Source organism: Leptinotarsa decemlineata, unplaced genomic scaffold (genome assembly GCF_025532065.1).
Source record: "Leptinotarsa decemlineata unplaced genomic scaffold, Ldec_3_MD MMD2_tig00026374_RagTag_RagTag, whole genome shotgun sequence".
Taxonomy (NCBI): Eukaryota; Metazoa; Arthropoda; class Insecta; order Coleoptera; family Chrysomelidae; genus Leptinotarsa; species Leptinotarsa decemlineata.
Window position 1 is genome coordinate 2,977,454 of NW_027412710.1, and position 14,969 is coordinate 2,992,422.

The window sequence follows — 14,969 nt, forward strand, 5'->3', positions numbered from 1 at the left end:
TGAGGTGTAGTTTTCTGGTTCGAAACAGTGTTCCAAACTTCTGAGAATCAGCTTTTGCAATTCCAGCGTTATGATTGTGCCAAGACATACAATTTAGCCCTTAACAAACTTAGCGAAGCAGAAAGCGGAACTGTCTGTCATGACATTATTATATCCGATTCGGGAGTCGAGGAGATTCGACATCTGCCGTTCACTGCAGCTTTCATTGCAAACCAGATAGCTGAAATCAACAGTCCCCAAACACAACGCATTTGTGATCCATCAGCTCGGCTCTGCAACTGATCACTTTGGAGTAAATGTCAACGACGCTGTTTACTCAGACTTGTTCTTTAAGGGTAGAGTCCAGCAATGCATTTCTGGTTCAGCCTAGGGCTACTGATGAGACCTATGATGGGTCGAAACAGCTCTATCTTGTTATGATTTTATTTATAAAAGTTATATAATATGAAATTATAATCGCCGCACAAGAAATCACCCGTTTAAAGGTAAGACTTATGTATCTTTGATTTATACAGGTTTCGCTTTTGAGGATTGTCATTTTTATGCATTCGACTGCTGGTTAACGGAGAAGTTCATTATGAACTTTTAGTATTATAATAATAAATTGTCAGTGTATACTTTCAAGTACTTTTAAAACCTATAAATTTATTGACTAACCTGTTCTGTTATCTGTTGACCTTGATTTGAAATTTGCAATTTTCCATAATTGGAATCTTCAACTTGTTGTATCAAGTCTCCATTATCAACTTGTTGTTGGGTTATTTCTTCATCAGTTTGTTGACCATGATTTGAAAGTTGCAATTTTCCATAACCAGAATTTTCAACTTGTTGAGTTAAGTCTCCATTGTGAACTTGTTGTTGGGTTATTTCTTCATCAATTTGTTGACCATGATTTGAAACTTGCAATTTTCCATTACTGGAATCTTCAACTTGTTGTGTTAAGTCTCCATTGTCAACTTGTTGTTGGGTTATTTCTTCATCAATTTGTTGACCATGATTTGAAACTTGCAATTTTCCATAACTGGAATCTTCAACTTGTTGTGTTAAGTCTCCATTATCAACTTGTTGTTGGGTTATTTGTTCATCAATTTGTTGACCATGATTTGAAATTTGCAATTTTCCATAATCGGAATTTTCAACTTGTTGAGTAAAGTCTCCATTGTCAACTTGTTGTTGGGTTAAGTCTTCCACTTGTTGTGTTAAGTCTCCATTGTCGACTTGTTGTTGGGTTAAGTCTGTATCATCAACTTGCTGACCATGATTTGAAATTTGCAGTTTTCCATAATTGGAATCTTCAACTTGTTGAGTTAAGTCTTCATTGTCAACTTGTTGTTGGGTTAAGTCTGTGTCATCAACTTGTTGACCATGATTTGAAATTTGCAATTTTCCATAACTGGAATCTTCAACTTGTTGTGTTTCAACTTGTTGTGTTAAGTCTCCATTGTCAACTTGTTGTTGGGTTAAGTCTGTATCATCAACTTGCTGACCATGATTTGAAATTTGCAGTTTTTCATAATTGGAATCTTCAACTTGTTGAGTTAAGTCGCCATTGTCAACTTGTTGTTGGGTTAAGTCTGTATCATCAACTTGCTGACCATGATTTGAAATTTGCAGTTTTTCATAATTGGAATCTTCAACTTGTTGTGTAAAGTCTCCATTGTCAACTTGTTGTTGGGTTAAGTCTGTATCATCAACTTGCTGACCATGATTTGAAATTTGCAATTTTCCATAACGGGAATCTTCAACTTGTTGTGTTAAGTCTCCATTGTCAACTTGTTGTTGGGTTAAGTCTGTATCATCAACTTGCTGACCATGATTTGAAATTTGCAATTTTCCATAACCGGATTCTTCAACTTGTTGTGTTAAGTCTCCATTGTCAACTTGTTGTTGGGTTAAGTCTGTATCATCAACTTGCTGACCATGATTTGAAATTTGCAGTTTTTCATAATTGGAATCTTCAACTTGTTGTGTAAAGTCTCCATTGTCAACTTGTTGTTGGGTTAAGTCTGTATCATCAACTTGCTGACCATGATTTGAAATTTGCAATTTTCCATAACGGAAATCTTCAACTTGTTGTGTTAAGTCTCCATTGTCAACTTGTTGTTGGGTTAAGTCTGTATCATCAATTTGTTGACCATGATTCGAAATTTGCAATTTTCCATAACCGGAATCTTCAACTTGTTGTGTTAAGTCTCCATTGTCAACTTGTTGTTGGGTTAAGTCTGTATCATCAATTTGTTGACCATGATTCGAAATTTGCAATTTTCCATAACCGGAATCTTCAACTTGTTGTGTTAAGTCTCCATTGTCAACTTGTTGTTGGGTTATTTCTGAATCATAAACTTGTTGACCATGATTTGAAAGTTGCAATTTCCCATACGCAGAATCTTCTTCAACTTGTTGAGTTAGGTCTGGATGATCTACCAGTTGACCTTGACTTAAAACTTGTTGGGTTAAATCTGAATCATAGTCATGGTCAATTTGTTGACCAACTTCAGCTTGATCTCGTCCTTGATGAGAAAATTGAAAATTTTCGTGGTCTTCTAGTTGACCCAATTCATTTTGACTTTGTTCATAGGTCGAAGTTTTTCCACTGTCTTCTGTTTGCTGAATAAATTCATCAGGTCGTCGATGGTAATTTCTATTTCCATTCGTTAAACCGTAACTCCGCTTCGATCTCGAATAGCTGTGAGCATTTGGGTCATCGCCCAAACAATCTTCTCCCGGCAAGGTTTCTATGCCGGATCTGAAATGAAAATTTTTATCAAATTATGTTTTTGGGGAAATCGATTGTTAATTATTAACACGCTTTTATTAGCTTCACCTGTATGATTGTTTGTTTGTTTATTTGTTTGTAACTATCCTTCCCGTTTGAATGCTTGGGATCTGTATTTGACAGAATTATCGACATTATTGCCTTACCAATTCGCAGGTAGAAGGCGCTATACGTAAACTCCTTGATATAATTTGAACTCACTTTACATGTATTTCTTTATTTGAAAAAAGTATTTTTTTTTAATTAACAAGTGCGCCTGCTGCCTCATTTGTAACCCTCTGCTGAGCGCCTCTGCCTTGAGCTTGGTAGCTAATTTCAGGCTCCCTCTTCGGAATCGGAAAATATCAGTGGTAATGTTTTTCTAAACAATATACGGCTAATTGATCCCAAAGTTTAGATAAAATAAATATAATTTAAAAAGACCAAAAAAACACGTTTTTATAGCATACGAAACTGAAAAATGAAAAATAAGGGATTAATATAATGTGTGTTATTGTTCTGATAGAAATTTTTCATGTAGAAAGACAACCATTACCACATAAATCATTAAATTTGGTTATAATATGAAATTTGGTGTTTTGAATTAATCCCAAAGTGGTTCTAGCTACTAGTTCTCTTTTTGTGTCTAATTTTGTAGCGTCACGAAGCTTACATTATTTGGGCTATGCTGTAAATCTGTAGTAACTCGTATGTTGATAAGTGTTTGTTTGAAGGTAGTTAACAATGTTTCATAGTGAATTTCACTACTTCGGGCTTTCATTGTATTTGATGATATAATATGCTTTGAAACCTCTGAAAGAACAAATAAAATTAGGAATTAGGCATCATCATAAAAGATCTTCAACGGAATGGTTACTCCAAAGTGATGGTGGAACAGATTTTGGTTAGAAGACAGCAAGAGCCTCACGAAGAAGAGAAGCCGTCACAACCAGTGCTTGCCCTCCCGTTCGTCAGAGAATTGTCGAAAAGCATAAGAAGAATTGGTTCCAAGTGCAACTTCAGAACCTGTTTCAGATCTGGAATCATCATCCCTAGCAGCCCCACGAAAACCAGGCCACCAAACGCGGAGTGCGAGTCCAAGAATTGCAATTACCGGATACCCTGTGAGTGCGTCGAATCACATATCTATCTAAGAGGCTATTGAAAGTCCGCACTGTCGAGCACTGGAGAAACACACAGCGAGGAGAAACCAGCAAACCAGGAATTGCAGAGCATGTTTGGACTCATCAACATAACATCGAGTGGTCCCAAGCTGAGATCATCCTCAGGGAGGAACACTGGCTCAAGAGAAAGTTCAAAGACGTTGCACTTATGTTGTCCAACTGATATACAGATATGCAACATATGGAAACTTTTGATCAAGGGAAAAACAGTCAACTTCCACTAAACCGGTGAAGTGGAGAGAGGGAAAAGGGGATAGGTAAAGGTTTTCGAATGACCTTTAAATAGATATCTCTCTAAGGAATAGCCATTGAGGCCCACGAAGCAGAACCAACGACCACCTCCAAGAGTCGCTGTCAGGCGGCTCCGGTAGGTATAAACACTTCATAAACAGATTACTAACACACACTTTCTTACAGATACACACACATAGTTAGTTCGCGATCAATAGACGCTTGTCTCCTGTTAGGTTAAGGGGACCACCATGCAAACATTACATTCAGTAAAATCACGACAAACAAGAGTAAACGCACCTAAAGGCTGACTTTTGACCGCAGGAGGTCAGACGTCAATCTTGCTGAAGTGCCCATCAGCATGTTGAGGTTCCGAGCAACATTTAAGTTGATGGCAAATTGCCAAAAACGACTCTCCTCGATAAGAAGACTTGACAGATTGTCTCTGGTCTGGATTCCTGGCCATACTGACCTGGAAGGCAATGACGCTGTTGACTAGCTTGCAGAAGAGGCTGCTGCAAGCAGCTTAATCGGACCAGAACCTGTCACTGGCATCGCTTCAGACTTTGCCAAATAAAGATTGAACACCTGAATGGCAAGAAGATTTATGGACTTCTGGCAGAATCTTCCAGGATTGGCTCACTCCAAGGCGTTTATTCACCCTTCGCAGCTTGATACCAAACAGTTGTTTTACTACAGTAAGGATGAACTACAAAGTCTTAACATGCCTTCTTACACTGTCACTTGAATCATCATATACAGATACAGATGGCTCAAAAACCAAAGAAGGCTCAGGATGTGGAGTGTACTCCAGATCACTAAGCCTAAGGATTAAGTGGGAAATGTGAAGAAATACCAGCGTGGTCCAAACAGAACTGGCTGTTATCTCAATCGCCACAAAAGAAATAACCAAGAAAAGAATTTCTGGCAAAAACATAACAATCTGCACTGATAGCAGACAAGCACTATTAGCCTTGAACAGACACCGTGTTACTTCAGGGCTAGCACTAGAGTGCCACCAAGATTTAGCCAAAGCCTCGGTAGATAATAACATTATCCTGAGGTGGGTTAAAGGGCACGACAGGAGTAAGGGTAATCGCATTGGCGACTCTTTAGCCAAGGAAGCGGCTGGACTAAGAATTTTAGGACCCAGTGGCACCCACGGCCTGATGACTTCGACAATTGCGGAACTAGCCAAAAGTTACACCCATGCTCAATCTCTAAAGAGATGGGATGAAATCAAAGGATGTAATCTTGCCAGGATCACCTTGGGCGACCCTGGGAAGCTGGCGCCGAATAAATACCTGGCTATGACCAGGAAAAATCTACGCCTTACAGTAGGATTTCTGACTGGCCCCTGTCAGCTAAGGAAACACCTACATAATATGGGGCTAGTGGACACACCTCTATGCAGGAAGATGAGACTGTCAGGCATGTCCTGTGCGAGTGCCCGGAGTTATCGTCAATAAGAGAGTGTGTGTTCGGCGAGTCTTGGCCTACACCTGCCGATATAAAGGAGATGTCTCCCAGCGACCTGTCCACCTTCCTGGAAAGGACAGGATGGACGACGACCTAGGAGGACAACTCCTCGGGAGGATGTACAATGGGTCACACGTGGCCTAAGTGCGTGGGCTTACACTCATCCTCCCTACTCTACAGCTACAGATCATACACAGAGACTCGGAAGACAGTGTGTGTCGCCTCTGTTTGGAAAATGATGAAACTGCAGAGCACATACTTTGTGCCTGCCCCACTGGAAACCGAATCAGATTTTTTGAGTTTGGCAGAGCCGTAGTCTTATCATCTGGCCTAAAAAACCACTCACCTTACAAACTAATCGGCTTCGTTAAGAAGCTGGGTGTATCTGATCGTGTGTATCTCGTGTGTATCGTGTGTATCTGAGGTGTGAGCCACAATAAATCCTTGTGGGTTGCGGTGGAGGGTCGAATAGACCCACTCATTTTGGACCAAACCTAACCTAATCACTCAAGAATGAGTGGAGGTAGAAGGACGAGATTTTAGTTTTTGCACACAGTAATCATGTGGGGAAGATTCTATCTCAGGGCACTCAACCCCAAGGGGGAAGGGGAGAAAAGTCCAGTCATCACCCGAAGAAGATTATGGATACTAACAATCGAAACGTCGTGAAGTTATTTGGTTTGAAATCGTTTTAATTTTATTTCATTTCTGATTGTTCAATTTTTTAATTTTTTGCTTATTTTCATTTTATTGTATTTCATTTATTGTATTATTTATTGTATTTATTTCATTTATTGTATTTCAAATCATATTATATACTTGTGATGCACTGTTTGGAACCTTTGGTGTAGCAATGAATATAACTGTCATCGACACGTGTTTCAATCACCAAAAGATTAATTTTTCTCTTGAAGATGATCACTTGGTGATCGAAACACGTGTCGAGGTGTTAAAAATAACGGTTTGGTGTTGGGATTAATCTCCAGTAATATTCAAATCATATTATATTATGTCATATCACACAATGGAAGTCCGAACTAGTAAAATTCACAGTTAAAATGTGACAGAAATTTGTAAATTCTTAAAATCGACTTTTCGTACCGTATCACTGACATTGCAATGAAAAATATACAATTGAAACATGAAAACCATTTTTTACCTGTATTGGCCTGACTGATAGTTCTGGAATCCTCTTACTGGTCGGTAGTTAGAATTACCACTACTGCTGCTGCTGCTGCTGCTACTTGAACTGTATGAACTTGAGCTTTGGTAGGATTGCTGTAAACCTTGCTGGAGTTGATTCATCAAGGAATCTTGTAATTGTGCTTTAAGTCTTTGCATTTGTGCACTGTCGAAGTTTCCGTAAGCAGCATAAGAACCCATTGCACTATATTCTTGAAGATGCCTTGTAAGATTCCTATTCAGCTCATCAGACAATTGTTGAAGAGTGGTTTGGTAATTCTGAGGGCTACTTATACCGCCAGATGAATAAGAACTGTAGTGACCTGTCCTGAGGGCTCCACGTAGTTGACTGGAAAGGTCATCCTGTAACTGTCTCTGTAGTTGGGCTATACTACCGCTGCTTTGCATTCCGTAACCTGATTGTTGTGATCCGGAGACATGTTCGTATTGATTACTTGCACCTCCTCCTGTCTGGATGTAACCACCATGTTGGGAGGCGGAAGTGGGATACTGATTTATATAAGATTGTCGAGGTGTTGTAAATATTTCGTATCTTGGAGTGGTATAAGCATATCGTGGTGAGCTGATGTATTCGTAACGAGGTGTGCTGCTGTATTGGTAGTTACTTCCAAAGCTTGATTGACTATTATATGATTGGTGAGACGACCAACTGAAAAAATTTATTTAATTAATTTGATACAACATTGATACGACATTAGCCACAATTTAGTCATCATAAAAAGTTTGTTTGTGACATTTAGTGACCTTGTGGTCATCTAAACCTGTTGGAAGAAAAACTATATAACCTTGGACTTTTGTGCTCCTCCTAAGCGATCACTAAACTCTATTCCAGGTTAAATAATTCATTTCAAAGTATAACTATTGGTCAAGCCGAGAGAGGACCTAGGCGATATTGTTTTATGAGAACTGAAAGTAAAAAATGGGACATGAAATATAAATTCCAGTTTTTCTTAGACGTGGTAAATCCTCTTCTGACAAGGAGTTCCACAAATCACCTGATCGAACACAAAAAGATAAGTTTGTACAGAGTTATCTGAAGGTGTTGCTTGTCTTCGTTAATAATCATCGATGGAGCAGCTTTGAATGAGTTTTATCGTTCGTAGAACTATCTGTATATTAGATAAGACATCGCCAAAATTCACGGAGTACCTACTAAGTCTGAATAGGCGATCAACTAGAGTTCTGGTCGGGCTATTCACGGGACACTGTAGACTCAACAAACATATGAACAACATCGGACTGGTATACACAGCCCTATGCAGGCTTTGCCAAGAGGATGAGGAAACCTCCGTACACATACTATGCTATTGCGAAGGTCTGTCAAGGATAAGGTTTGCAACATTAGGGGTGCAAAAACCACAAGAAGCCCCATATTGATCTAATCTAATGTAATCTAGATGAAACATTGTATTCTACAAGTCATCAATGCTGATTAGAAATAGAGTCAAAGCAGTAGTTGAACCCTGGTATACGTCGGAGTTGATAGTAAATTAATCAAAGGGTACTACGTCAGCGGTCACGCAAACACCCATCCGAAAAATAGTTGGATGAAACCCATACGAGTTACTTTGTTTTCATAGATTCCAAGTACGGTGATATTCAGATGAAGAAGAGCTGCATATAAGACCAAGAGAACTAAGACAGATGGTCCAGCATCTCCGAAACTTTGAGGTGCAGAGATACAGCTGTCGGGGAAGTCAAAAACCTCAGAGTGATACTGGATCGCTGCTGGACCTAGAAAAAGAATACAAAAAGACTGAAAAGAAAGGGTGGAACAAGACTCTACACTGTGGTGGTTGAACCCATGATAACATATCTATCTATAGTCTGTTGAGTTACTTTGCTTTCTGCACCATCATTGATTCCAAGTAGAGTGATGTTCAGATGAAGAAGGGCTGCATATAAGACCAAGAGGACTAGGATAGATGGTCTAGCATCTCTGAAACTTTGAGGTGCAGAGATACAGGTGTCGAGGAATTCAAAAACCTAAGAGTGATACTAGATCGCCGCCGGACCTGGAAAAACATTTAGAAAGACTGAAAAGAAAGGCTGGAACAAGACTCTACACTGTGGTGGTTGAACCCATGATAACATATCCATCTATAGTCTGTTGAGTTACTTTGTTTTCTGCACCATCATGGATTCCAAGTAGAGTGATATTCAGATGAAGAAGGGCTGCATATAAGACCAAGAGGACTAAGATAGATGGTCTAGCATCTCTGAAACTTTGAGGTGGAGAGATACAGGTGTCGGGGAATTCAAAAACCTAAGAGTGATACTAGATCGCAGCCGGACCTGGAAAACATTTAGAAAGACTGAAAAGAAAGGCTGTAACAAGACTCTACACTGTGGTGGTTGAACCCATGATGACATATCCATCTATAGTTTGTTGAACAAAGAAATAAACGACCGCTATTGAAAAACTGAGCAGGGTGCAAGGACTTGATGTTGAGAAACAATGGGACTAATGAAAACCTCTCCAACAGCTACATTGGAGATACTATCGAATCTTCCTCTTTTACATCTTGTAATAATGAGAGAGGCAGGATTGAGCCAAATACAGCCAATATACCTAAAGTTTTTTGGTCCGATGTGGACTTTGTTTGTTAAATGATGATTATCCTAATTGATTTCTCGGTAATTAACTAGTGGAATCACTACCTGCCAAATAATTTGTCAACAATAGATTAAAAAGCGGGCAAATTAATTTGCAGGCAGTGGTTCCACCAGTTAATTACCGATAAATCAATTAGGATAATCATCATTTAACAAACAAAGTCCACATCGGACCAAAACACTTTAGGTATATGAACAGCTAACCCTTGTCTTTAGATTCAGTATCAATTTGCTTCTCCTGAAGATGCTAACCTTGTTAGCGAAACGTGCGTCGAGTGCAAAAATATCAGTTTGGTGTTAGGGTAACTATCTCTAGAAAAAGTTTTCAACTTTTACACCAAAGGTTCCAATATCATCGTTTAAACCGATTTTTGTGAAAATCTTAGTGTTTTTGGGTACTTTCATCAATATGGCTTTCTGGAGACCTTTTGAAACAAATGATAACATTACTTGTGAGGAATCTGTGTCAATCGATAGGGATCCGGAATTTGAAAATGAGGACTTACATGTTCAAGTTCAGCGAGTAATTTCAAATATTCATGAATGCTTGAAGAAGGAAAACTGTCACACTTCACCGAATGCTATTTTGAATAGAATATGCGAGTTAACGAAACTATCTTGTTCGACAGTTCTTCGAGTCATTAAAATAGGGGATGTTATTGACCATACAATGAAACGAAAACAAAGGAATAAAAAATTCGCAAACGATGATGGTGCTACAAAAGATGTGATTCGGCGAACAATTTATGGTATATACCAAAAAAATGAAGTACCAACCTTGGAAATGATTTGGTATAATATACTCGACTATCCTGATTACAATTACAAGTCTTCAGAAATTACGAGGTGTCTTATTCTCTTGTGGTTTCAAATATAAAAAATTGAACAATCGGATGGTTATAATGGAATTGACACGCATTGTTCAACTCCGACAAGAATATTTGAGGCGAATGAAAAGCTACCGAGAATACAGCAGACATATAATCTACCTCGACGAAACTTGGTTTGACACCCATGATGTTGTCAAATATGGCTGGGTAGACGAAACCAAGTATTGTGCTTTGAACACACCTTCTTCAAGGGAAAAACGTGTTATAATTTTGCATGCCGGGAATGAAAGTTGTTTCGTACCTAACGCTTTGCTTCTGTGGGTCAAAAATATAAAAGATTCATCTGCCGATTACCACGAAGATATGACTGCGGCTTTATTCGAAACCTGGATAATTCTTCGTATCATTCTCGGTTATTGACTACAATACCAAACAATAACACAAAAAAGCAGATATTGTTGATTTCATGCGAAATCATGACATGGAAATACCCAAAAAGATTCCAACGAAAAAGGTATTATTGGCGACCATAAAACAACAATTTCAAAAAAGAATATATTATTGATCAGATGTGTGAAACACGTGGTCATATTCTGTTACGTTCAATCCAATTGAAATGGTTTGGGCCACAATGAAAGAAAGCTTGCGGAAATGTAATCAGTCATCGACTTTGAATGCTGTAGTGCTTGATAATATAAGGCGAGTGGTGAATGAGGTAGGTAATAGTGATGTGTTATGAAAGAAGGAACAAATATTATGGGCAAAGTTCCATAAATCCGAGCGTTATTCAACCCGATGATGATTCCACCTCATCTGAATATAGCGAAGAAAAATTTTGATTTTTCTAGCAATTTTGTTGGCCTCTATTATTTTGTAAATATATGTTTGACGAGAATTCGGTGTGATTATTTGTGTTTTCATTGTATTTTAGAGTTTTCGACTCGGAAATCAACTATCTTGAATTTCGAAGTTTTTCATAATTACCCATAGTGGACAAATTCAGTTGAGATAACTTTTTCATGGGGTGATCAATTGCTATGATTGTAAGAATAAGTAATTGAAAAACTACCACTGAAAAATAATATGCCGACGCCTATGTCGAGGCGGGAATTCGTTCTCGTTCCATATATATATATATATATATATATATATATATATATATATATATATATATATTCTCACAGTTTTTTAAAGTGATAAATCGATATCATATTGCCAAAGAACGATGGGTGATAAAAAACTGCTATGAAATACAGTTTCAGCATACAAAAATGCCTAAGATTTAAGTAAATTTGCTTAAAAATTTTACACAAACATTTTTTTGTTGACCTGTGAATTGATAAAGGTGTATGTAGTTCGTCACATACCTTGATCTGTAAGTTTCAAAATCCCGGTTCAATTTGTCTATCAGATTTCTCTCCACTTGCTGCTTCAGATTTTCCAAATCCCTCAAAGAATAATTATAATCCGTTGATGTCTGACCAGTAGGACCCACTGAATATAAATAACCATCTCTTTGAATCTGAGTTCCATAATTCCTTCTAATATCTTCATCAAGAAGATAAGTAAGGTTACTCCTGAGTTCGTTACGAATTCTTTCAAGCAGTACGTCAGTATTTGTTAGAGAATACTGCGAATTTGTGGAGAAATATTTCCTACGTGTTTCGTCCAATACTTCATTCAAACGCGAATCAAGCCGACTTTGGATATTTGAAGCGATGTTGGTGATGCTTTGTGGGTTCGTTATGGGAGTGTAACGAATCGTTTGATAGTTGGCATGGTTGTAGTCGACCGGATATCTCAGGGTAGTAGTATAAGTCGGTAATGAAGGGTAAACTGAGGAATAGACTGGACGGACTGTTGTATAGCCATAGCTACCTTGTCGGTTGTAATACTGACTGTTGGATGAGCTGGATGAACTATATTGAGTCCTCAACTGGTTCACTAAGCTATTTTCTAACTGTCTTCTGAGGTTACTCAGTTCTTCGTTATCATAGTTCGCAGTTGACTGTAAACGCCCACCAGTTATTGTGTATGACATGCCACCCCTCACCATTTGCTGACCATATCGAGCATTTAACTCGTTGTTAAGTCTCTCTGTTAAGTTGCGTCTGAGTTCTCTTTCCAGTTGAGAAATGTCTACTCTTGACTGAGGGTAGATGTTGTTTTGACGTACAGCTTCATGTAACTCACTTTCTAATTCTTGTTGGAGGCGGGAAGTGATCAGCCGTAGGTTGGATGAGGCACCATAAGACTGAGAGTTTGATCCAATGCTGTTGGAGCCATAACCTGCAAAAATTATGAAGTCTGTGATATACCCGTCGAAAAGTTATGCAAAGTGATAAAATTGTCATGTCAGGAATAGTAGTACATAAAGCAAACATAAAGTACATACATACATAAAGTAAAGCAAACTAATTAATAATAATATAAGTCAACTCATGGATGAATATAGCATTTTCTAAGTATACAATGTTGTGAATTAACTAAGGTTTGACTCGTATGAACATAAAGTTTTGTGAGGTTAAGTTAAAATAACTTTGACTTATGAACATTTGCAAATATCCTCGAATTTATGCAGGTATTTTATAATTTTTATACATACAGTGTGTAAAAGCCAATTGAATAAATTCATTATTTCGGTTACGGTACATATTTTAACAAAATCCCGAAACACGTCAAATTTGAATTATAATTTGACATACTTCAACGGAAAAATGCTACCCCTACCTTCAGCCCCCGTCGAATAACAGGTACAAGCCTCAGTTTTTTAAATGGGTAATATAGGCTTGTGATATATCGTTTGTAAGGTCTCTTCATTCTCCATTCAAAAATGTTATCGCTTTCAAGTTCATTGCATCAATCGAGGTATTGATAGTAAAGTAAGCAAATACCATAGCAATGTTATTTTTAAATGATATCATTTGAAAACCTGTAAATAATTTCCGTGGCAACGTTAGTTTAAAACGCCTTGTCAACTTGTTTTGTATGTTACAACATTAGTTGTCAATATTTTAATTTAAGTTCGTTAACTTCAAGTCTGACAAATAGTTAGATTCATGTTATCGATGTATGGCTACATTCAATGTTAGCCATACATCGATAGTAAACATATTAAAAGAAAATATAATGCAACCCTATGAAATGATACCTACTCAGGAGCGGATGGAAGATGATTTTGATAGAAGAACCCATTTTGGTGAGCATATGATGGACATGTTGGATAATAATATCATCCAATTTCTTTGTCTCTTAACGGTCATGGTAATCGGTAAAATTGCCGCTACTGGTCAACAGAAAACCCCCTCACTGGGTGAGAGAGCACACGCAAAAGCCTCAAAAGGTTAATGTTTGGGCAGGGATTGTAGGAAACAATATCTTTTGCCCCTTTTTCATTGAGGGCAACTTGAATGGCGATAATTGTTTGGCACTACTTCAAAATTATGTCATTCCAAGTTTAGCAAATTTATATCCTGATCCAGGAAACCCTCAAGTTCCAGTGAATACGATATAGTTTCAGCAGGATGGGGCACCACCACATTACCAAGGTAATGTCAGGCAATACCTCAATACAACATTTCCCAATTGGTGGATGGGGATTGAATTGCCAGCGCGATCACCTGATCTTTCATCATTAGATTTCTTTTTGTGGGGATATGTAAAGAGCAATGTGTACATAACTAAACTTCAGATTTGAACGACTTGTTAAAAACTGTTAGAAAACAGTTTTATTTGAGATTAGGATGTTGCCAAGACGTTCGCGGTGAATATTTTGACCATGTACTTCGCTAGCATCCATAGTTCTTTTTCGTATTCCACAGTTCATTACATTCTGCATTACATTTTAGTTTTTGAGTGTGTTTTATCGAATTTTGGTACATGAGTATTATTGTCATGATCATTAGAGGTAACATTTCTTTGCATTTTCAAAAATATAATAAATATGTAACTGATTTATGCTAATATTTTTACTTTCTTCAAATAATAATTCATTTGAATATTTCCAATTTTTATTATATATTATTATTAGCCAGCAAACGTTGTTTACCATTTTAATCATTTCTAGAATAGAAAATGTTAACTAACACATTGTAAGTGTGTGCCAGAAAATAACACTTACAAATAAAATTAACCCCTTATCCCGTTAGTAACACAAACAAACTGGATGATTTGCCCACTTGAGATCATGCCACGTATAATTGTCCGTGTAAAAAAACATGGTGTGCTCAAATCCAACCCACAAACGGACATTGTTTGGCCTTGGGACTTATTAATAGCCATTGCAAATGCCAATCTAATTGGAAATTGCATATGTTTGAATTGAAATGGCTCATCTGTAGGTATAATAGGGATTCGTTGTATTGATATATTTTCACTTCGGAACTTGCCATTCAAAATACTGGCTTCGACAACGTTTTTCATTAATTTTTCAATGACTAATCGTGTGCGGTTGCACAGCCGTGGTGGATTCAAATCACGGAGCTATCCCCATCATCAGTACCGGGCTTGGTCTCTGGATAGATGGATAGATGAACAATAATAGTGGTCAAAAACTGTGCAGGGAGTGAGAGATGGCCAGTAGACAGGATCCTTGCTTCGTTCTCATCCCAACTACGAGCTGTTTACCGAGTGAGAAGTGACACTGGTAGATACCTGACGGCAATAATAATG

General features: G+C 37.8%; 2 protein-coding genes across 4 annotated transcripts in view; one reads left to right on the forward strand and one right to left on the reverse strand.

The window, feature by feature from the left end:
- Positions 1–14,969, forward strand: part of spel1 (DNA mismatch repair protein spel1) — a 127,112-nt gene that overhangs the window by 24,631 nt on the left and 87,512 nt on the right. The gene's annotated exons all lie outside the window — the stretch shown is intronic.
- Positions 1–14,969, reverse strand: part of LOC111506455 (uncharacterized) — a 69,843-nt gene that overhangs the window by 18,386 nt on the left and 36,488 nt on the right. For all 3 annotated transcript variants that reach the window (XM_074185333.1, XM_074185332.1, XM_023161521.2), the window contains exons 4-6: positions 11,666–12,587; positions 6,809–7,501; positions 658–2,746 (exon numbers count right to left, since the gene is read on the reverse strand). In XM_074185333.1, the coding sequence (XP_074041434.1) occupies positions 658–2,746; positions 6,809–7,501; positions 11,666–12,587 (3,704 nt within the window). The remainder of the gene's footprint in view (positions 1–657; positions 2,747–6,808; positions 7,502–11,665; positions 12,588–14,969) is intronic.